General features: G+C 36.9%; 1 protein-coding gene across 1 annotated transcript in view; it reads left to right on the forward strand.

Annotated features, from left to right (window-relative positions):
* Nucleotides 1-22,419, forward strand: part of ADGRV1 (adhesion G protein-coupled receptor V1) — a 540,475-nt gene that overhangs the window by 341,687 nt on the left and 176,369 nt on the right. Inside the window, exon 85 of the mRNA XM_057540356.1 lies at nt 18,916-19,032. Coding sequence (XP_057396339.1) covers nt 18,916-19,032 — 117 coding nt within the window. The remainder of the gene's footprint in view (nt 1-18,915; nt 19,033-22,419) is intronic.

The raw sequence follows: 22,419 nt of genomic DNA on the forward strand, positions 1-22,419 counted from the left end.
CTGTTTTTGACATCATATTTATCATCTTTTTGTTTTTTGTATTTATTAACTACTTATTATGGATACACATGAGTTTACAGTTTTGTCTTTATCCTTCCTACTAGCTTTATACATGGTTGATTTACTACCTGTACTATATATATGCCTTTAATGAAGAAACTTTCTCTTTTGTTATTTTCATGTTTCTAGTTGTGGCCTTGTCTTTTCCTCATAGAGAAGTTTCTTTAACATTTCTTGTAAAGCTGGTTTGGTGGTACTGAATTCTTTTAGCTTTTGCTTGTCTGTAAAACTTCTGATCTTTCCATCAAATCTGAATGAAAGCCTTGCCAGGTACAGTATTCTTGGTTGTAGACTTTTCCCTTTCACCTTTTTAAATATATCATGGCACTCAATTTGGCCTTCAGAGTTTCTGCTGAGGAGTCAGCTTATAGCATTATGGGAGTTCACCTGTTTGTAACTTGTTGCTTTTCCCTTTCTGCTTTTAAAATCCTCTCTTTATCTTTAATTTTTACCATTTTAATTACAAGGTGTCTTGGTGGGTTGCTCTTTGTCTTGATCCTGTTTGAGTCTCTTTGTGCTTTGTGGACGTGGATGTCCTTCCTAGGTTAGGGAAGTTTTCAACTATTGTCTTCAAATATATTCTCTGCCTCTTTCTCTCCTCCTTCTGGGACCCCTATAATCTTAATGTTAGTACACTTGATGTCCCAAACTGTCCTTATTTTTTTAATTCTTTTTTTCTGTTCAGCATCAGTGATTTCCACTACTGTGTCTTCCAACTCATTGACCCATTCCTCTGTATCATCTAACTTTTTGATTCCTTCTAGTGTATTTTTTATACCTATTATTGAATTCTTCATCGCTGTTTGGTTCTATTTTATTTATGTTTTCTAACTTTTTAAAAAAACTAATAACTTTTCACTCTGTTCCTCCAATCTTCTTGCTAGTTCTTTAAGCATCTTTATGATGATTGTCTTCAACTCATTATTGGGTAGATTGCTTATCTCCATTATACTTAGTTTTTCTTCTGGAGTTTTATCTTGTTTCTTCATTTGGAACATGTTTCTATGTCACCCTATATTGTGTGACTTGCTGTTTTTATTTCTGTGTATTTGGTAGGTTGGTTTCATTTCCTCATCTCAGAGAAGTGGCCTTTTGTAGGAGATGTCCTATGTGTCCTAGAAACACATTCACCTCTGGTCACCAGAGATGTATGTATTAATGGTGCCCCCTATTTGGGCTGTGTGGGTTCTTCTGTTATGGCGGGCTGCCTACTGTGGGTAGCCTGGTCAGTGTGGCTGGCCCTGTCCATTTCGTTGCCAGGTCCTGCCTTGTGGGGAGGCTTCCAGCCACTGGTGGGTGGGGCCGGGTCATGAGGAGACTGACTGCAGAGCCCCAGGGGGTCCTGGGACTAGTGCCAGCTGGCTGGTGGGCAAAGCCAGGTACCAGAGTCTCTGGCTACAGAGCCCTGGGGGTCCCAGAGCTGGTGTCTGCCTGCTGGTGGGTGGGGCCAGATGTCAGGGCAGCTAGCTGAGGAGCCCAAGATGTCCCAGAGCTGACGTTGGCCTGCTGGTGTGTGGGCCATGTTCTAGGTTCTCTGGCTACAGGGCCTAGGGGTCTTGGAGCTACTTTTGTGTTGCTGGTAGGTTGAGCTGTGGCCCAAGGGGTCTCAGGGCTAGTGTCAGCTCACTGGTTGGTGGAGCTGCATTCCAGGCTCTCTGGCTTCAGAGCCCTAAGGGTCCCAGAGTTTGTGTCAGCCCACTGGTGTGCAGGGCTGGTTCCTGGGCCCTCTGGTGGACAGAGCCAGATTCTGGTTTGGCGGGGCTGGGTCCCTGTGCTAATAAGCTGGAGTGAGGTTTGCAAAATGATGCTTGCCAGAACCAGTGTTCACATGGTAGAACAAACTCTCAGAAGGAGCTGCCACCAGTGTCTATGTCTCCAGGGTGAATTTCAGTTGCTCCTGCTTCTCTGGGAGGCTCTTCAAGATCAGCAGGTGTGTCTGACTCAGGATCCTTTCAAATTATTCCTTCTACCCTGTCTCCCAGAGCATGTGAGATTTTGTGTGCACCCTTTAGTAGTGAAGTCTCTATTTACCACGGCCCTCTGGGACTCTTAAAATTAAGCCCTGCTGGCCTTCAAAGCCAAACATTCTGAGGTCTTTCTTCCCAGTGCAGGACCCCCTGGGCTGAGGAGCCCTGTGTGGGGCTTAGACCCCTTGCTCCTTGGGGAGAACCTCTGCAATTGTAATTATCCTCTTCCGTGTGTGTTGCCCACCTGAGAGTATGCAGCTCTGCCCCTCCTTCCCATCTCAATGTTGTTCCTTCTTCCTGTCTTTAGTTGTAGAAGATCTTTTCTGCTAGTCTTCTAGCCTTTCTCATCACTAGCAACTTTGTAGATTGTTGTGATTTTGGTGTGCCCATGGGAGGAGGTGCGCTCAGGGTCTTCCTATTCCATCATCTTGGCCATTCCTCCCAGACCCACAGAGTTAAGGAGACAAGATGAGAGTCTTGGGAAACCATGACAGCTAGAGTTTGCAGGACAGAGTACTGGAGAAGAAAAAACTATAAAAAAGAACTCTGGAGATATGCAGAGAACTTGGGGAAAAGCATTTGAAATAATAATGATTTACAAATTTTCAAACTTGTTGAAAGTGTAAAGCTACAGATTCAAGAAGTTGAAAGAACTGCAATGAATCACAAACAGAAGAAACATAAAGAAACTATACCAAGGCACATCATGATCAAATTGCTTAAAACCAGTGATAAAGAGAAAATATTAAAAACAACAAAAATTACAAAAAACAAATTTCAAACAGCAGATTTCTTGTCAGAAATCATGTAAGTGAGGGGATAGTAGAAACCATGTTTAAGTACTGAAGGAGAAAAAAACCTGTTAACCAAAATATATTTCAAAGTAAAGATGTTTTCATGTATACTAAAGCTAAAATTATCACCAGATAATTTTCACAGATGTGACAACTAAAAATCAAATAATGAGATGATAGATTTAAATTTTAGCCCACAAAATCACATTAAATGCAAGTGGTCTTAAATATGCTGTTTAAATGGAGATTTTTCAAAATGAATAAAAAGCAGGGCACAGCTATATGCTGCCTGCAAGAAGCATACTTCAAATGTAAAGCCACATATATTTAGGTTAAAAGTAAAAAGATGGAAAAAAATTGGATTGACTATATTAACATCAAAGTAGATTTCAGAGCAAAGAATAATATAAGAGAGAAAGAAGTTTATTCCATAATAATAAAAGGGGCAGTTTATTGAGAGAATATAGTAATTCTAAATATTCACGTACTTAATAACAGAGCTTCCAAATATACCATGTAAAACTGATAGAATTACAAGGAAAAATTGACAAATTCACAATTACAGTTGGTAATTTAAAGACCTCTCTTTAATAACTGAAAGAAAAAGACCCAGGAAATAAGTAAGAATATAGAATATCTTTAAAATGTTATCTTTAAAATGAATATAGAATATCTTTAAAATGTTTATAGAACACTTCACCCAGCAACAGTAGAATATACATTTTTATCAAGTGCACATGGAATATAGGCTAGTAAATTTAAAATGATTAAAGTTATACAGAACATGTCATGTGACTACAGTGGAATTAAATTAGAAGTCAACAACAGAAAGATTGATGGAACATCCTCAAATATTTGGAAACTAAATAGCTTACTTTAAAATAATTCATAGGTCAAAATAGAAATCAGTATGAAAATTTCAGAGTATTTTGAACTGAATGAAAATGAAAACACAATATAACAAAATTTGAAGGATTCTGTTAAAGCAGTATTAAGAGGAAATTTAAAGAACTAAATGCCTATATTAAAAAAAATATGATTGCATAAAAAGAAAAACAATTTTTAAACTCAAAATAAATAAATGATAAAGAGGAGAACAGAAATTACTGAAATAGAAAGCAGGAAAACAATACAGAAAATCAGTGAAACCAAGATCCAGTTCTTTAAGAAGATCAATAAAATTATCAACCTTTAGCCAGAATGATCGGGGAAAAAAAGAAAGTAGATCCAAATTACCAATATGAGGAAAGAGAGAAATGACGTCACTACAGGAAAGATCTTAAAAAGATAATAAGGAAATATCATACATGACTTTACATCAAAAGATTTCCCAATTGTGGTGAAATGGACAAATTTTTTAAAAGACACAAATTACCAAAATTCATTCAAGAAGAAATAGATTACCTGAATATCTCTATGTCTATTAAAGAAGTTGAATTTATGTTTAAAAATCTTCCCACTAAGAAAATTGTAGTCCAAAGATGGTTTTACTGGTAAATTTTCTCAAACATTTAAGGAAAAAAAAATACCAATTTTACACAAATTCTTGAGAAAATTTAAAAGGAGGAAATGATTCCCAACTTACTCTCTGAAGCCAATGTTATCCTGATACCAAAATGAAACAAAGATATTACAAGAAAAGAAAACTATCAGCCAATGTTCCTTATGAACATTGATGCAGATATTCTTAATACAATTTTAGCAAATCAAAAGGATAATACATCACAGTAAAGTGGTAACTATCCCAGTAATGCAAGGTTGGTCTAATATTCAAGTCTCAATCAATGTAGTTTATCATTAATGAATAAAAATAGAGTAATATTTTTCAATATCTCAATAGAGAAATAGCTTTGTCAAAATTCAATATCCATTTCTGATAAAAACTCCCAACAAAGGAGGAATAGAGGGGGGAACTTTCTCAACCTGATAAGGGCATCTACGGAAGAAAAAACATAGCTAACCTCATACTTGTTTTAATTTGTTGGGGCTTCCATTGCAAAATCACAGACCAGATGGTTTAAATAGCAGAAATTTATTCTCTCACAGTTCTGGAGTCTGAAGTCTGAGATCAAGGTATTGGCAAGGTTGATTTCATTTTGACCCCTCTTTTCTTGCTTTTTAGATGTTCATCTTTCTCCTTTGTCTTCATATGAATTTTTCCTCTGTATGTCTGGATTGCTGTATCCAAAATTTTCACTTCTTATAAGGACACCATTCATATTAGGTTAGGTCCCACCCTCAAGACCTCATTTTAACTTAATTACCTCTTTAATGACATCATATTTGAATATAATTACATTCTGAGAAACTGGACTTTGGTACTTCGACATATGCATTTTGGGAGGACACAGTTCAGCTCATAAAAATACTTAATGGTGAAAAACCGTTTAGCCTTAAGATGAGAAGTAAAACAAGGATGTTCATTTTCACCACCTTTGTGTGTATATATACACTATATCTGTATTTGTAGCTATCTACCTATCTATCTATCTATCTATCTATTCGTCTGTCTATATCCAGTGAGTACAGTAAGGCAAGAAAAAGAACTTAAAGCCATTCTGATTTTAAAAAATAAGTAAAATTTCCTTTATTCAGAGATCCTTTATGTAGAAAATATAATGTTTTCTACAGAAGAAGTATTCAAACTAGTTAAGTGTGTTCTATAAGTTTGCAGAATATATATACAAAATCAATATGCAATCAATACTTACAATCAATACAATATATAAAATCAATATACAAAATTAATTAATATGTACAGTCAATATACTAGCAATGAACAATCAGAAATTAAAGCTTAATGAAATACCATTTATAATAACAGCAAAATATAAAATACTTAGGGATGAATATTTTTTAAAATATATGAAGGACGTGTGCGTGGAAAATTATGGAACACTCCGGAGAGAAATTAGAAAAGACCTAAATAAATGGAAAGATAAAATGTTCATGAGGCTCAAGAGTCAATATTGTTAACATGTCAATTCTCCCCAGATTGAGATTCAACACAGTCCCAATCAGAACCCCAGCAGGACTTTTTTGTAGAAATTGAATACCTGGTTCTAAAATTCATATGGAATGCAAATGACTTGGAATAACCCAAACAACATTGAAAAAAAAGAAGAAACTAGAGTCTAGCACTACCTGTTTTCAAGAATTACCGCTACAGTAATCAAGATGACGTAGTATTGTGTAAACATAGACAAACTGATGAATGGAAAAGATTAGAGAGTTTAGAAATAGATCCCCATGTATATAGGAAAATATGCAAAGATAATTCAGTAGAGAAAGGGTAGTGTTTCAAAAAAATTACACTGAAAAAAGTGGTTATCCACCTGCAGAACAAAAAGCTTTGGACCATACTTTGCGTTGTATTCAGAATACCTCAAAATTTATCAAAGACCTAATTTTAAAACCGAAAACTATAAAACTTCTAGGAAACATATGAGAAAACCTTTGTGAATTTGAATTAGGCAAAATTTCCTTAGATATGATACCAAAAGTATAATCTATAAAAGGTCAAAAATGTATGACACAATTCGTAATTGGGTTTCATCCATGTTAAAAAGTTGTTTTTCAAAAGACAGTGTTTAGAGAATGGCAACACAAGTCACAGACTTGGAGAAAATATTTTCAAACAAGTATCTGATGAAAGGCTTTTATCGTGAATATAGAAAGAACTCATAAAACTCAATCACAGAAAAACAGACCAACTTTAAAAGTGGGCAATAGAGTTAAGTGGGAATTTCTTCAAAGAAGAGATATGGATTGCAAATAAACACATGAAAAAATGATCAACATCATTGCTGATTAGGAAAATGCAAATTAAAACCACACTGAGGAACTTCTGTGTACCTATTAGAAAGGCTAAAATTTTAAAAGCTAACCATTGCAAGTTTTAGTGAGAATGTGGAGTATCTGGATACATACATTTCTCATGGGAATGTAAAATATTACAACCACTTCGGGAAAATAATTGATCAGTTTCTTAAAATATTAAATACACACTTACCATATGATCCAGCCATTCCTCTCCTAGGTATTTACTCAAGATAAATGAAAGCATATGTCCATACAAAGACTTGTACGTTCATAGCAGCTTTCTTTGTAAAAGCCAAAAACTGGAAACAACCCAAATACACATCAACAGGTGAAAGGATATGTAATTAGAACACTATTCAACAATAAAAAGAGAATGAACCATTGATACATTATTTTGGATGAATTTCAAATGCTAAATGAAATAAACTAGAGAAAAAAGTACCTATGATTCCATTTGCATGCAATTCTAGTAAATGAAGCTAATGCGTAGTGACAGAAAACAGGTTGTCTGGGAAGTGAGAAGTGGTGGTGGTGCAGGGTGGGTACTGCAAAGGTCATGATGAAGCCTTGGGGATGATGTATACGTTAATTATCTTGATTGTGAGGATGGTTTCATGGGAGTATCTGTGTGTCAAAATCATACACTTTAAATATGTGCCATTATGTATTGTCTGTCAATCATACTTCAGTAACGCTGTTTAAAATAACACTTAATATGCTCAAAATCATGATAGGGTCTGTAGGGGATACTGAATACTTGCTATGTTTTCCTTCTTAAAAAAATGTAGTTCAAAATAATAATACTAGAGAATACGATTGAATTGTTGCCTTTAAGGAGTTGACAGTTTTCCAAGAGATTAAGGCTGATTTTTATATAAGAATTGGGAGAACTGGATAGGAAAATCAATCCTTATGTTCATAAAATCCTGTTTTAAAAATTCAGAGGAGGGAAGGGTTATTTATGGTTGAAAGCAATAGCCATATAGTCATGACAGAGTTGACATTTCAACCACACCTTGAAAAATGGACTTTCAACAGAGAAAGATAAGAAACAATTCTAGCAACACGGAAGACAAAGAACAAAGGCAGAGCATTGAGAGATGATGGAACGTGTTTTAGGGAATGGCAGTCAATGCAGTTAGAGTAGCAGGTTTGGAGTATGCGGGGTCCTGTGGAAGGTAAGCTTAGGAAGAGAAGGTGGGGCAGTTGGGACTTGTAGACAAAGCCACTGCAATTCTGTTTCTTTGAATATTTCTTTGACTTCCACAAGCAGAACTACTCAATCTTGAGTTTGCATTCCCCTGATATTTTACCCCATATTCTGTTACAACATCTGTTACATTTTATTGCATCATGTGTGTGTCTGGCTTCACCCATACGCACTCTCCTATTAGAAAGGACAACATTTGGCCCATTATAAATACTCGACAACACGTGCTGTTAACACTCTAAAAAACAGGAAAGTCTAGGAGTCTGTCATGATCAGAGTAGGCAGGTGGAATTTGAACTGTTCCTGTAAAAACTGAGTAGGTTCTGGGTAAGATGGAGAGTAGAGAGAAGGGCATTTCATAGAGAGAGGAGTGAGAATGTCTATAGTAAAGTGTCAGGGAGGGGTGGGAAGTGTATATTAAGGAGTACTGAGAATTGAGGTTTATAGGAAAACCAATTTTTATTATTTGTTATTATTTAGCCCAAGTAAGAAGAGACACGTGCTATATGTATTTTTTTATGCTTTTATATCTTTATTACAGTTTTGTCCAGCAGTAAATAGTATATAATGTTGTCTCTTGTGTCTAAAAATTTTTTAATAGATCTTTATTGGAGCATAACTGCTTCACAATACTGTGTTAGCTTCTGTTGTACACCAAAGTGAATCAGCCATATGCATACATATGTCCCCATATCCTCTCCCTCTTGAGCCTCCCTCCCATCCTCCCTATCCCACCCCTCTAGGTCATCGCAAAGCACGGAGCTGATCTCCCTGTGCTATGCTGCTGCTTCCCACTAGCTATCTATTTTATGTTCGGTAGTGTCGATGTGTTGGTGCTACTCTCACTTCGCCCCAGCTTCCCCCTCCCATCCCGTGTCCTCAGGTCCATTCTCTATGTCTACATCTTTATTCCTGCCCTGCAACTAGGTTCATCAGTACCATTTTTTTTTTATTCCATATGTATGCGTTACCATACGGTATTTGTTTTTCTCTTTCTGACTTGCTTCACTCTGTATGACAGACTCTAGGTCCATCCACCTCACTACAAATAACTCAATTTCGTTTCTTTTTATGGCTGAGTAATATTCCATTGTATATATGTGCCATGTCTTCTTTCTCCATTCATCTGCCAATGGACATTTAGGTTGGTTCCATGTTCTGGAGATTGTAAATAGTACTGCAGTGAATATTGTGCTACATGTCTCTTTTTGAATTATGGTTTTCTCAGGATATATGCCCAGTAATGGGATTGCTGGGTCATATGGTAGTTCTATTTTTAGTTTTTTAAGGAGCCTACATATTGTTTTCCATTGTGGCTGTATCAATTTACATTCCCACCAACAGTGCAGGAGGGTTCCCTTTTCACCACACCCTTTCCAGCATTTATTGTTTCTAGCTTTTTTGATAATGGCCATTCTGACCGGCGTGAGGTGATACCTCATTGTAGTTTTGATTTGCATTTCTCTAATAATTAGTGATGTTGAGCATCTTTTCATGCGCCTCTTGGCCATCTGTATGTCCTCCTTGGTGAAATGTCTATTTAGGTCTTCTGCCCATTTTTTAATTGGATTGTTTGTCTTTTTTTTTTTTATTTTTTTTTTTAAAGATTTATTGATTGATTGATTGATTGCTATGTTGGGTCTTCGTTTCTGTGCCAGGGCTTTCTCCAATTGCGGCAAGCGGGGGCCACTCTTCATCGCGGTGCGCGGGCCTCTCACTATCGCGGCCTCTCCTGTTGCGGAGCACAGGTTCCAGACGCGCAGGCTCAGCAGCTGTGGCTCACGGGCCCAGCCGCTCCGCGGCATGTGGGATCCTCCCAGACCAGGGCTCGAACCCGTGTCCCCTGCATTAGCAGGCAGACTCTCAACCACTGTGCCACCAGGGAAGCCCCTGTCTTTTTGATATTGAGCTCCATGAGCTGTTTGTATATTTTGGAGATTAATCCTTTGTCTGTTGTTTCATTTGCAAATATTTTCTCCCATTCTGAGGGTTGTCTTTTTGTCTTGTTTATGGTTTCCTTTGCTGTGCAAATGCTTTTAAGTTTAAGTAAGTCCCATTTGTTTATTTTTGTTTTTATTCCCGTTTCTCTAGGAGGTGGGTCAAAAAAGATCTTGCTGTGGTTTATGTCAAAGAGTGTTTTTCCTATGTTTTCCTCTAAGAGTTTTATAGTGTCTGGTCTTACATTTAGGTCTTTAATCCATTTGGAGTTTATTTTTGTGTATGGTGTTTGGTAGTGTTCTAATTTCATTCTTTTACATGTAGCTGTCCAGTTTTCCCACCACCACTTATTGAACAGGCTGTCTTTTCTCCATTTTATGTCCTTGCCTCCTTTGTCATAAATTAGGTGACTATATGTGCATGGGTTTATCTCTGGGCATTCTGCCCTGTACCATTGATCTATATTTCTGTTTTTGTGCCACACCATACTGTTTTGATTACTGTAGCTTTGTAGTATAGTTTGACGTCAGGTAGCCTGATTCCTCCAACTCCATTTTTCTTTCTCAAGATTTCTTTGGCTATTCAGGGTCTTTTGTGCTTCCATACGAATTGTAAAATTTTTTGTTCTAATTCTGTGGAGAATACCATTGGTAGTTTGATAGGGATTGCATTGAATCTGTAGATTGCTTTGGGTAGTATCGTCATTTTCACAATATTAATTCCTCCCCTCCAAGAACATGGTATATTTCTCCATCTGTTTATGTCTCTTTGATTTCTTTTATCAGTGTTTTATAGTTTTCTGAGTACAAGTCTTTCACCTCCTTAGGCAGGTTTATTCCTAGGTATTTTATTCTTTTTGTTGCAGTGGTAAATGGGATTGTTTCCTTAATTTCTCTTTCTGATCTTTCGTTGTTGGTGTATGGGAATGCCAGAGACTTCTGTGCATTAATTTTGTATCCTGCAACCTTACCAGATTCATTGATTAGTTCTCGTAGTTTTCTGGTGTCATCTTTAGGATTTTCTATGTATAGTATCATGTCATCAGCAAACAGTGACAGTTTTACTTCTTCTTTTCCAATTTGTATCCCTTTTATTTCTTTTTCTTCTCTGATTGCCGTGGCTAGGACTTCCAAAACTATGTTGAATAGGAGTGGTGAGAGTGGACATCTTTGTCTTGTTCCTGATCTTAGTGGAAATGCTTTCAGTTTTTCACCATTGAGTATGATGCTTGCTCTGGGTTTGTAATATATGGTCTTTATTATGTTGAGGTAGGTTCCCTCTGTGCTCATTTTCTGGAGAGTTTTTATCATAAATGGTGTTGAATTTTGTCAAAAGCTTTTTCTGCATCTGTTGAGATAATCATATGGGTTTTTTTCCTTAATTTGTTTATGTGGTGTATCACATTGATTGATTTACGTATATTGAAGAATCCTTGCATCCCTGGGATAAATCCCACTTGATCATGGTGTATGATTATTTTAATGTGTTGTTGGATTCTGTTTGCTAGTATTTTTTTCAGGATTTTTGCATCTATGTTCATCAGTGATATTGGTCTATAATTTTCTATTTTTGTGATATCGTTTTCTGGTTTTGGTATCAGGGTGATGGTGGCTTCCTAGAATGAATTTGGGAGTGTTTCTCCCTCTGCAATTTTTTGGAAGAGTTTGAGAAGGATGGGTGTTAGCTCTTCTCTAAATGTTTGATAGAATTCACCTGTGAAGCCATCTGGTTCTGGACCTTTGTTGGAAGATTTTTAAATAAGATTTCAATTTCATTACTTGTGATAGGTCTGTTAATATTTTCTAAGTCTTCCTGATTCAGTCTTGGAAAATTGTACCTTTCCAAGAATTTGTCCATTTCTTCATGGTCGTCCATTTTATTGGCATATAGTTGTTTGTGGTAGTCTCTTATAATCCTTTGTATTTCTGTGGTGTCAGTTGTGATTTCTCCATTTTCATTTCTAATTTTATTGATTTGCATCCTCTCCCTTTTTTTCTTGATGAGTCTGACTAAGGGTTTATCAGTTTTATCTTCTCAAAGAACAAGCTTTTAGTTTTATTGATCTTTGCTATTGTTTTCTTTGTTTCTATTTCATTTATTTCTGCTCTGATCTTTATGATTTCTTTCCTTCTCCTGACTTTGGGTTTTCTTTGTTCTTCTTTCTCTAGTTGTTTTAAGTGTAGGGTTGCATTGTTTGTTTGAGATTTTTCTTGTTTCTTGTTGTGAGATTGAATTGCTATAAACTTCCCTCAGAACTGCTTTTGCTGCATCCCATAGGTTTTGGGTCATCCTGTTTTCGTTGTCATTTGTTTCTATGCATTTTTTTATTTCTTCTTTGATTTCTTCAGTGATCTCTTGGTTATTTAGTAGTGCACTGTTTAGCCTCCATGTATTTGTGTTTTTTACAGTTTTTTCCTGCAGTTGATTTCCAGTCTCATAGTGTTTTGGTGAAAAAAGATACTTGATACAATTTCAGTTTTCTTAAATTTTCGGAGGCTTGATTTGTGACCCAAGGTATGATCTATCCTGGAGAATGTTCCATGTGCACTTGAGAAGAAAGTCTATTCTGCCACTTTTGGGTAGAATGTCCTATAAATATCAATTAAGTCTACCTGGTCTATTGTGTCATTTAAAGCTTGTGTTTCCTTATTTATTTTCTGTTTGGATGGTCTATCCATTGGTGTAAGTGGGGTGTTAAAGTCCCCTACTATTACTGTGTTACTGTCGATTTCTCCTTTCGTGGTTGTTAGCATTTGCTTTATGTACTGAGGTGCTCCTATGTTGGGTGCATAAACATTTGTAATTGTTATATCAATTCTTGTATTGATCCCTTGATCATTATGTAGTGTCCTTCCTTGTCTCTTGTAACATTATTTTAAAGTCTATTTTTATCTGATATGAGTATTGCTACTCCAGCTTTTTTTGATTTCCATTTGCCTGGAATATCGTTTTCCATCCCCTCACTTTCAGTCTGTATATGTCCCTAGGTCTGAAGTGGGTCTCTTGTAGACAGCATATATATGAGTCTTGTTTTTGTATCCATTCAGCCAGTCTGTGTCTTTTGGTTGGGGTATTTAATCCATTTACATTCAAGGTTATTGTCAATATATATGTTCCTATTACCGTTTTCTTAATTGTTTGGGGTTTGTTTTTGTGGGTCTTTTTCTTCTCTTGTGTTTCCCACCTAGAGAATTTTCTTTAGCATTTGTTGTAAAGCTGGTTTGGTGGTGTTGAATTCTCTTAGCTTTTGCTTGTCTGAAAAGCTTTCAATTTCTCCATCGAATCTGAATGAGATCCTTGCTGGGTAGAGTAATCTTGGTCGTAGGTTTTTCTCTTTCATCACTTTAAGTATATCCTGCCTCCCTTCTGGCCTGCAGAGTTTCTGCTGAAAAATCAGCTGATAGCCTTATGGGGATTCCTTGGTATATTATTTTTTGTTTTTCCCTTAATGCTTTAAATATTTTTTCTTTGAATTTAATTTTTGTTAGTTTGATTAATATGTGTCTTGCTGTGTTTTTCCTAGGGTTTATCCTGTATGGGACTCTGTGCTTCTTGGACTTGAGTGACTATTTCCTTTCCCATGTTAGGGACGTTTTCAACTATAATCTCGTCAAATATTTTCTCAGACCCCTTCTTTTTCTCTTCTTCTTCTGGGACCCCTGTAATTTGAATGTTGATGTGTTCAGTGTTGTCCCAGAGGTCTCTGAGACTGTTTTCAATTCTTTTCATTCTTTTTTCTTTATTCTGCTCCTCAGCAGTTATTTCCAGTATTTTGTCTTCCAGCTCACTTATTCGTTCTTCTGCCTGAGTTATTCTGGTATTGATTCCTTCTAGTGTATTTTTCATTTCAGTTATTGTGTTGTTCATCTCTGTTTGTTTGTTCTTTAGTTCCTCTAGATCGTTGTTAAACATTTCTTGTGTTTTCTCAATTCGTGCCTCCATCTATTTCCGAGATTCTGGATCATCTTTACTGCCATTACTCTGAATTCTTTTTCAGGTAGATTGCCTATTTTGTCTTCATGTATTTGTTCTTGTAGGTTTTTAACTTGCTCCTTCATCTGTTACATAATTTTTTGTCGTGTCTTTTTTTTTTTTTTTTTTAATGAGTGTGATTGTGTTCCTGTCTTACTGGTTGTTTGGCCTGAGGCTTCCAACACTGGAGTTTGTAGGCTGTTGGGTAGAGCTGGGTCTTTGTGCTGAGATGAGGACCTCCATGAGACCTCCCTCCGATGAATATTCCCTGGGGTCTGAGGTTCTCTGTTAGTCCAGTGGTTCAGACTTGGAGCTACCACCCCGCCCGACCCCTGGCTCATGAACCAAGATCCTGCAAGCCACGTGAGGTGGCAAAAAAAAAAAAAAAGAACAATAACAAAGTTAAAAAAAAATTAGACTAGGAAACTAACAGGTATGTTAGAAAGAATATAATAGTAAAACTATAGATGAATCAACAACCGGAAGGTATAACAGTGTCACAATAGTAAAAAAGAGGAGGAAGGAAAAGAAAAAAAAAATGGGGAGGGGGCCCTTGGCTGTGGAGGGTGGGGCCTAAGCCAGGGCAAGGTTTGGGTCTGGGCAGGGCCTATGCTTCGGACCCACAGGGCTGGAAGAAGCCCTGGGGGCTGTGAGGGGTGGGGCGTAGGCTCAATGGAACAGAAGGGGCCCAGGCGTGCCCCTCACCCCTGGTCTCAGAGGGCGGGGAACTTCACCTGGGAGCCCAGCAGGCTTCCTGGGCTCAAGTGGGTGAGGCAAATGCCCTCCTCTCCATTCCTGCTCCTCCAGTCCGGAGGGCCTCTTCCACCTGCCTCTCCTGTTCTCCTCTTGGCCTCCTTACTATGCCCCCAGGACCAATGCGGCCAGGGGCAGTGGGGGGTCTTGGAGGGCAAGGGACTGGCCTGGGAGCTCAGCAGGCTCCCTGGGCCTGCGTGGGTGGGGGAAACGCCCTCCGCTCCTCTGCTGCTCCTCCGGGAGGGCCCCTCCCGCCTGCCTCTCCTGATCTCCCCGGTCTCCCTCTTATGCCCCAAGACCCACATGGCCTGCACAGGACTTTGGAGGGGGTGTACCAGCCTGGGAATTCAGCAGGCTCCCTGGGCCCAAGTGGGTGGGGCGATTGCCCTCCACTCCTCTCCCTCTTCTCCTGGATGGCTCCGCCTGCCTGCCTATCCTGATCTCCCCAGCCTCAGGGATGCTGAACCTGTCTGGCCTCCACTTCTTCTCCCTCCCTCAGTCCCCCCACATCCTACTGATTCACTTGGGGGTTCCTCCCGTCTCCTTGGGTGTCAGGGTACCCCACCAGCAGCCAGCTCGTACCCTAGGTGTGGGGAGACGCTAACTCTGTGTCTTCCCACACCACCGTCTTGACTCCGCCCCCTGTATATTTTAAATGAAAAAAAAATTAGGTATTTCCTCCCTTGGTTATTACAGCAGAGCTCTAATCAACCAGAAGAAGAAAGAATTTTATAAGTTGTTAACAAAATATATCAGATACTCTCTTCTGGAAATATATACATATATATTTTTTAGTTAAGATGTACGTATGTTATATCAATATAAAATTAAGAGTAGTATTATATTTGCCACGGGCATTATGTTCTATTGCCATTGTGAACCTCTGGTGGCCCATGGGTTAAAAAAGATTGAGAAACAATGAACTAGAATTTCGGCACTTTGAGACAGGACTCATGCTGGATGTAGCTTGGTGGGCAGCAGTGTGATGTTCTAGATAGAACTCTGGCCTCTCAAATCAGAACACTAGGATTTGAATCCCACTTTAAAACTTGTTCAGTGACCCTTAAACAAGTTAGTTCTCCTATCAGATCTTCTTTCATCATTAATTGAACTGGGATAAAACAATAGTGACTTCACATCATTAATATATGGCACGTGTGCATGCACACACATGGACAACAAAAAAAAACCAGAAAACATGTAGCACCTTGCTGGTACATAGTACACAGTTTTCCGCCATCACATTCTTCATCTTGCATAAGTGGCATAATGCTCTGTAGATAGCAGGTATGCCAACACTTGCTTACTGAATGAATCAACACATGAATGAATGAGAACCATTGAAAAATTCCTTATTTTCTGTTACGGTGTTCAACTTAGTGTATCCAGAGAACTGACTGAAAATAACCTTTTTCCTGATCATCTCTATGTGTTTGAGTAAAAAAGCAACGGTAAAACTTCCTCTCTTCCTCGGTTATGTACCTTAAGAATATGTGAGCTAAATATGCTAGGAGATCTTATTTTATTTTACTTTAACCATTTAATTTATATTTTAATTCAATTTAATTTTAGATAGGCCCCATGACACATAATCTCTGATTCTCCAAGTATTCTTAGCTCATCCCTGTTGTAGTAATGTGTATTGAGAGCTCAGCCCTGTCTTGCTTACCAACCTTCTCCCATACAGAGAGAAGCATTTCTCATAGTTCAGAGAACATTCTGGAAGAATGTTCATAGTTTACAAAAGTAGGTATGTAACTGGTCTTATGACTTAGAAAAAGAAATTAAAGCATAATCAAATATGAAGAAGCCATATCTTAAGAATGGAATTTTGGGTGTTAAAACTGTATTCTGAAAATAAATATAGTTTTAAACAATAACTTGTACTAATTTGCTTCAAAGAAAAAATATTGAAAAGAATAAGAGTTATTTAAATTAGCATACCATTTATAAATAGTTTCATAGTTAAAACTAAACACATTCAATTGCAGTTTGGATTACACTGTTGTTTTACCTAGCAAACCATTCAGGTTGATTCGTACAAAACTAGGAAATAAATTCAACACAATCCATATTATAGAATCTGAATTAGAGAGGCTCAAATTTATTATAAGTACACTTATAAAGACTTTATGAAAAGATGCCACTTTGTGAAAAGAAAAAGCATAAAATGTTAAAATTATTCTTTTTGATTTTTGGATTTTTTTATTTGGCTGAATCTCACAGTTCTGTGTTTCTAAGGTCTTTTAAGGCATAGTTTTCGGTTATTTAGTGTTCATTGTTAGTGTTTTGGTGAAGGTGTTCAATGAATATTTGTGGAATTTAGGAAGTTTAAATGTATGACCTATAATATATTACAATTCAGAAGTTTGAAGCTAAAATCTAGGGAAATCTAAGCGTGTTTTTAAAATAAGCTCTAATAATTCAAAAGCTATTTGTGATACATTCTGGAAAGGCAAATTCGTTGGCTTTATTTTTTCCAGGGAACTAATTTGTACCAGATTGTTAGGATATAACGAGACATGCATTTCTAGTGTCTGCTTTTTTTTTAATTGTTTGTTACAAATACTCCAAATCTAGAGTTAAAATAAACAAAAAGTTGAGTCAGGAATACTTCTTATTTAAAAAATAATCCTGGAATTTTGGAGTAGAAAGAGACTTTAGAGTTTATTTTTTCCAACTTCCTCCTCCTACTGATGAGGGAATTTGTCCCAGAAGGGTAAACTGACTTGTTTAGAGTCCATAGCTTGAAAAAGAAAACAGAAAAAGAAAAAAGGAAAAAGGTTTCTTTTTCTTCTATACTTGGTACAGGAAGTACTCAATAAATAATTCCCAAGAGGGAAGTCAGCATGGCATGAGATACATATTATTGTGAATTTATTAATTAGCATTTTGGTTCTTCTGTAATTGACTAAGGAGACTGGTTAAGGTAAGTCTTTCCCCATGAAATAGAGATGCCGGGAGCATGCAAGTTCTTATCCCAGATCCTGCCATTCGCCACAATGATGCCATCCTGGGAACACTCCTGGGCAGAAATTTTCAAGAAGATTTAACGTACACACCTTTGAAATAAAAGGTTTGGGGAGGGGCATATTTCATTTGAAAATAAAATCAATGTTCTGATTTGATTTTGAGCACAGTATTCATTTTTTAAAATCCAAGAAACATTAATGACATTTGCATTTCCTTTTTAGAAGTTGAGAGATTTTGAGGCATAAGTCAGCTAGTTTTCTCCTTACAACACCCCTCTGTTTTTTGGAATCAATCATTCTTTCTTTCAACAATTATTTATTGAACATTTCAGGCATATTCCAGGCATAGTGGTAGCTTATTAAAATATTAAGTTAAAAAGACTTGGTCTCTGTCTGAAAGAGGAAGGGAATTTATTCCTTGAGAGGTTACAGTACACTATTATTGCTCCAAATTTTCCCTTGCCATCTATACTTTCCATTATAAATTTGACATAGTAGTCATATAGTAGAGAAAATGATAGATAGAAATTACAGGAGTGTTTTACTGCATTTATTTATCCATTTATTCAACACGTATTTATTGAGTACCTCCAATAGAGACTTTGAGAGTACCTACTGTGTTCTAGACACTGGGCTGTGTGAGTGTGGGGTACACCAGTGAGTAAAACATTCAGTGATCCTGCCTTCATAGGGATTACATTCTAGTGGGTGACACTAACAATGACCAAGAAACATAACAAATAAACAAATTACAGAGCATGTTAGAAAGTGACAAGCACTGTTTAAAAAAAACAGAAAGGTAGAGTAGGGAGATCATATATGTGGGAAGGAGAGAAGAAAAGAGGGTGTAATTTTAAATAGTGTGGTCAAGAAAGGTCCCATTGTGAAGGTTACTTTTGAAGAAAGACTTGAGGGTAGTCAAAATAAAAATCCAAGAATTAGGGTAACCGTAGGGTTTGAAATTTTACATTTATTTTAAGTCTATTTTGTTATATGTGTACTTCCTGACCAGAGGATGCAGATGATGGTAGACTCAGAGCTTTTTTCTTCTATTTCTTTTCTCTCCTATTAGCTTTGACTTACACAAGGAATGGTATTTCCACTCTATTTTCTCTTTTGTACTGAACTAAAATAAATGTATTTCATATGATTTTTGTCCATCTGTAAGAACAAGGTTTACTTTGAGAATTTCCTCTTGACAGTCCGATGCAGCGTGTAGCATAATCTCGTATAATTCATTGTTTCTTATAAACATAAAAATCTGTGTATTGCCATTTTAAGAGTGACTTAGTCATCTCATTTTGGGCAACAAATCAAATTCTTTTCCCTTTGAGTCATTGAATCATCGATTCAGATAAGAAAATGGTTTATTTTCTTAATATTCTTGATTAATATGATTTAAAAATAAAAGTATTTGTTTCTTACAGATTGCATTTCTGGCATCTGCATATGCAAGTCCCCAACTCACGGAGGAGAGCTGTTCAGCCGTGGCTGCTGTCATACATTACCTGTATCTTTGCCAGTTTAGCTGGATGCTCATCCAGGTTGGTACCTCATTTCCTCCCTCTGCCCCCTTCAGCTTTCCAGTGTGTCTGGATGGAGTGGCCTTTATATCTGATATTCTTTATACTGAAATGGAAGTAATTCCATATATCCATCACTGCATTCCCACGAGATCAATGCATGAAAAACCTTATAAGCTGTACAACATTAGAAAGTGTAGTGAATTTGAGGAAATGAGAAGAAATCTAGTAGAGTTGGAAATAAGGGAGTGGTAGGAGATGAGGCTTGTGATGCAAGCCCTCTAAAGCACAGTAAGAAATTTTAACTTTTTTTCTATGAGAAGTCATAGAATTATTTTTAAGCAAGAGAGTGACATGATGAGATTTGGATTTTAGAAGGAACTCCCTGTTTGTAGTGAATTGAGTTCAGCAAAGAGTTGACATGGGAGCCAATTAAGTAGCTTTAGCTGTATTCAGGGGAAAGAACGTGGTGGTATGAACCAAAGAGGGAGCAAAAGGGGCAAAGGGAAGTGAACAGCTTCTAAGAATTGTTTTTTTAAACTAGAACTATAGGATGTAGAGATTGGTTATAAAGAATGCAGAAGGTGGAACCAAGGATGTTACCCAAGTTTCTGGCATGAGTGAATGGGTAGATAGTGGTGCCTTGAACTAAAATAATGATCCCTGGAGACTGGGAGAAGATGATGAGTTTTTTTTAAGGACATGCTGAGTGTGAAGTTCTTGTGAGATCTCCAGTGGAGACTCAGGGAGAAGTGGAATATGCAGAGCTAAATCCCAGAACAGAGGTCCATGCTAGAGAAATACATTAGACAGTTACTGACTTAGAGTTGGAAAATGGAGCCATTGCTTTGGAAGAGATCACTTTGGGAGAGAGTACAGAGTGAAACCCAAAGAGACCTAGCATACTCTCCTGAGGAACTAGTAAGGGTTGGGGAGAGATTTGAACTCTCCTTTTCTGACTAAAGTCCCAAATTCTCTCTATTGTCTAATGCTGATTTGCTTGATAAAGAGGCTAATGTGAGAGTTGGATCCACTTAAGCACTATTAATGTCAATAATTCAATAGCTCAACTAAGATGCTGCCTTCGAAAGTGATTTCTACATGGTGGTATTGTTCAGTCTTTCATGTGATAGTAATAGTTTCATATGTGTTTCTGAGTATGCAGGTGAAGTATACTATGTAAACAGATGCATTCAGGCCCTTGCATATTCTTTTTTCTTGTTGAATAAGAAGGATGTGGGATTTCTACCATCTGGCAGTATTGGAGGAAGGTGAGATGATACTATTAGTAGAGAATACCATACAGATTCAAGGAAGGGATCTTTTCCCAAGTATGATATTATAGTTGGCTCTGAAGGAGAAGAAGACTGAACTGTTTAGTTAACAGAACTACTTGGAACAATTGGAGGCCTGCATCTGGGTTTGAATTCTGGCTCTGTTATTATCTTTGTAACCTTAATCAAGTTATTGACTCTCTCCAAGGTTTGTTTCTAAATCTGCGTATGGGGATAATAATTCCTACCTCATAGAATTATTGTTTTATAGCTCTTTGAGCAGCTCTAATTATGGAAAGTTTATGGTGTTCTCCAGTCCCCCACCAAACAATTAAAAAATAAATCTAAACCATACAACATAAAACAAATACTTGCTGAAATTACAATAGCATTTGCAAGATTCTCTGACTCTCTTTAGCAGTTTATCTAAGTTGAACTTTTTATGTGCGCCCTGTGTATGTTGTCATTTATCTGCCTGAACTGAGGTCCATAGCAGTTTGCTGAAGGTCTTTGTCCATGTCCTTGACCTATTCAGTTTTTGATGAATGACCTGGATGAAAACACAGGAAGCTGTCTTATCAGGTATGCAATGATACAGAGCTGAAACAAGGTAAAACAGCAAGCTGCCTGCATTAAGAGTACAGGTAGAACGAGTGTAGAAAACCTGTACTGTGACAGCTTGAAAATGAGAGTGAAAGAGACATAATCTGATGGGGGTTAATGTAAACAACTTGAAACTTTAATTTAACCCAAACTCAGTAGCAATCAAATGTGTGACCAGATTGCTTAAACCATAGCAACTACAGTAACTACAAAAACAACACAGACCTGGGTTACATTAATAACAGTATGGAGGCAGCTGGGAGAGCCATGTTTAAATTATAATCTACAATAGTCAGACAACCCTGGCACCCTGTAACCACTTTCAGCAGGAATATTATTAACCAGCCAATGAGAAGTTGGAAGACAGTCCTATAAGAAACTTGGAGGCAGCTGGAGACAACTAACCTGGAAAGAACTTAGTGAGATGTTATGGCTGTCTACAGATACTGGGAGGGCTGCTACAGGAAAGAAAGAATGGACTATATAGCTCCATTTGGAAGAACCAGAACAAATGGGTCAAAAATTAGGGAAGCAAATTTTGAATCACGTTAAGAACTTTTATAGTCAGTAAGAATTTCAAAGTTGAAAAAGGTATGTCTAAAAGTAGAGAGCGTCCAATCACTGAAATATATTCAAATGGGGGAAATGACCAACTTTCAAATACGTTGTAGATAGATTTCCTGCTTTAGGGGATGGCATATAAAATTTCATCTAACTTAATAGAGATTGCTGTATTCTGTATGTCTTCTTCCAGTTTTGAGTAAATATGATTGTGGATGGTGCACATTTAGTAAACTAATTAGATTTCTGTATGGCTAACGGTTTAGGAAAACTATTTAAAGTACCAGTGAAGTTTAATGTGTTTCAGATGGTACACCACACACTTTCATGGTTTGTGGTGTGACCACAAGGGAAAAATTCAATAACTTCTGATTCTAGGTAGGTTACTTCTAATGAGTTACTTTGTGGTCAGAGGCTATCGCCTTTACTAACCTGTGTTTTCCTGTTTATAAAATACTGTCTGCTAAAATCTTCTTTTTAACGAGAATTCGTTTTTAAAACATTATGTAAAAGATAAGACTACTGTTAATCCAATCTTGTTAGTCGAACAGTTGAAAATATTGAAAGAATATTAACATTTCAATAATTCTACTTCGTATTTCTAGCAATGTAGGAGAGAAATTGATATATGTATGTGTGCATAGCTTATGATGAAAAGTTAATCACTAACTTTTAATCATTGAGCTAAGCATGCAAGAATTATTTATTTTGATCTGCATTATATCTTCAATCTTAGAATAAATACATTTAAATGAATTTATCTTGAAAAGTTGTTTTACTTTTACATCATACTTTTAATACATTGTAGTAAAAAGGGACTCTATTTTAGAGTGGGTAAAGAACAATTTTGTTAGTAAACATGTTACATAACTTCTCTGAGCCTAGATTTTCTTATTGAATGATTAGATTTGTAATAACAGTACCTCTCTTTGAGGATTGTAAAAAGCCAAAATGAATGAATACATGGAAA

The sequence above is a fragment of the Balaenoptera acutorostrata genome, chromosome 2 (genome assembly GCF_949987535.1).
Source record: "Balaenoptera acutorostrata chromosome 2, mBalAcu1.1, whole genome shotgun sequence".
Lineage (NCBI taxonomy): Eukaryota > Metazoa > Chordata > Mammalia > Artiodactyla > Balaenopteridae > Balaenoptera > Balaenoptera acutorostrata.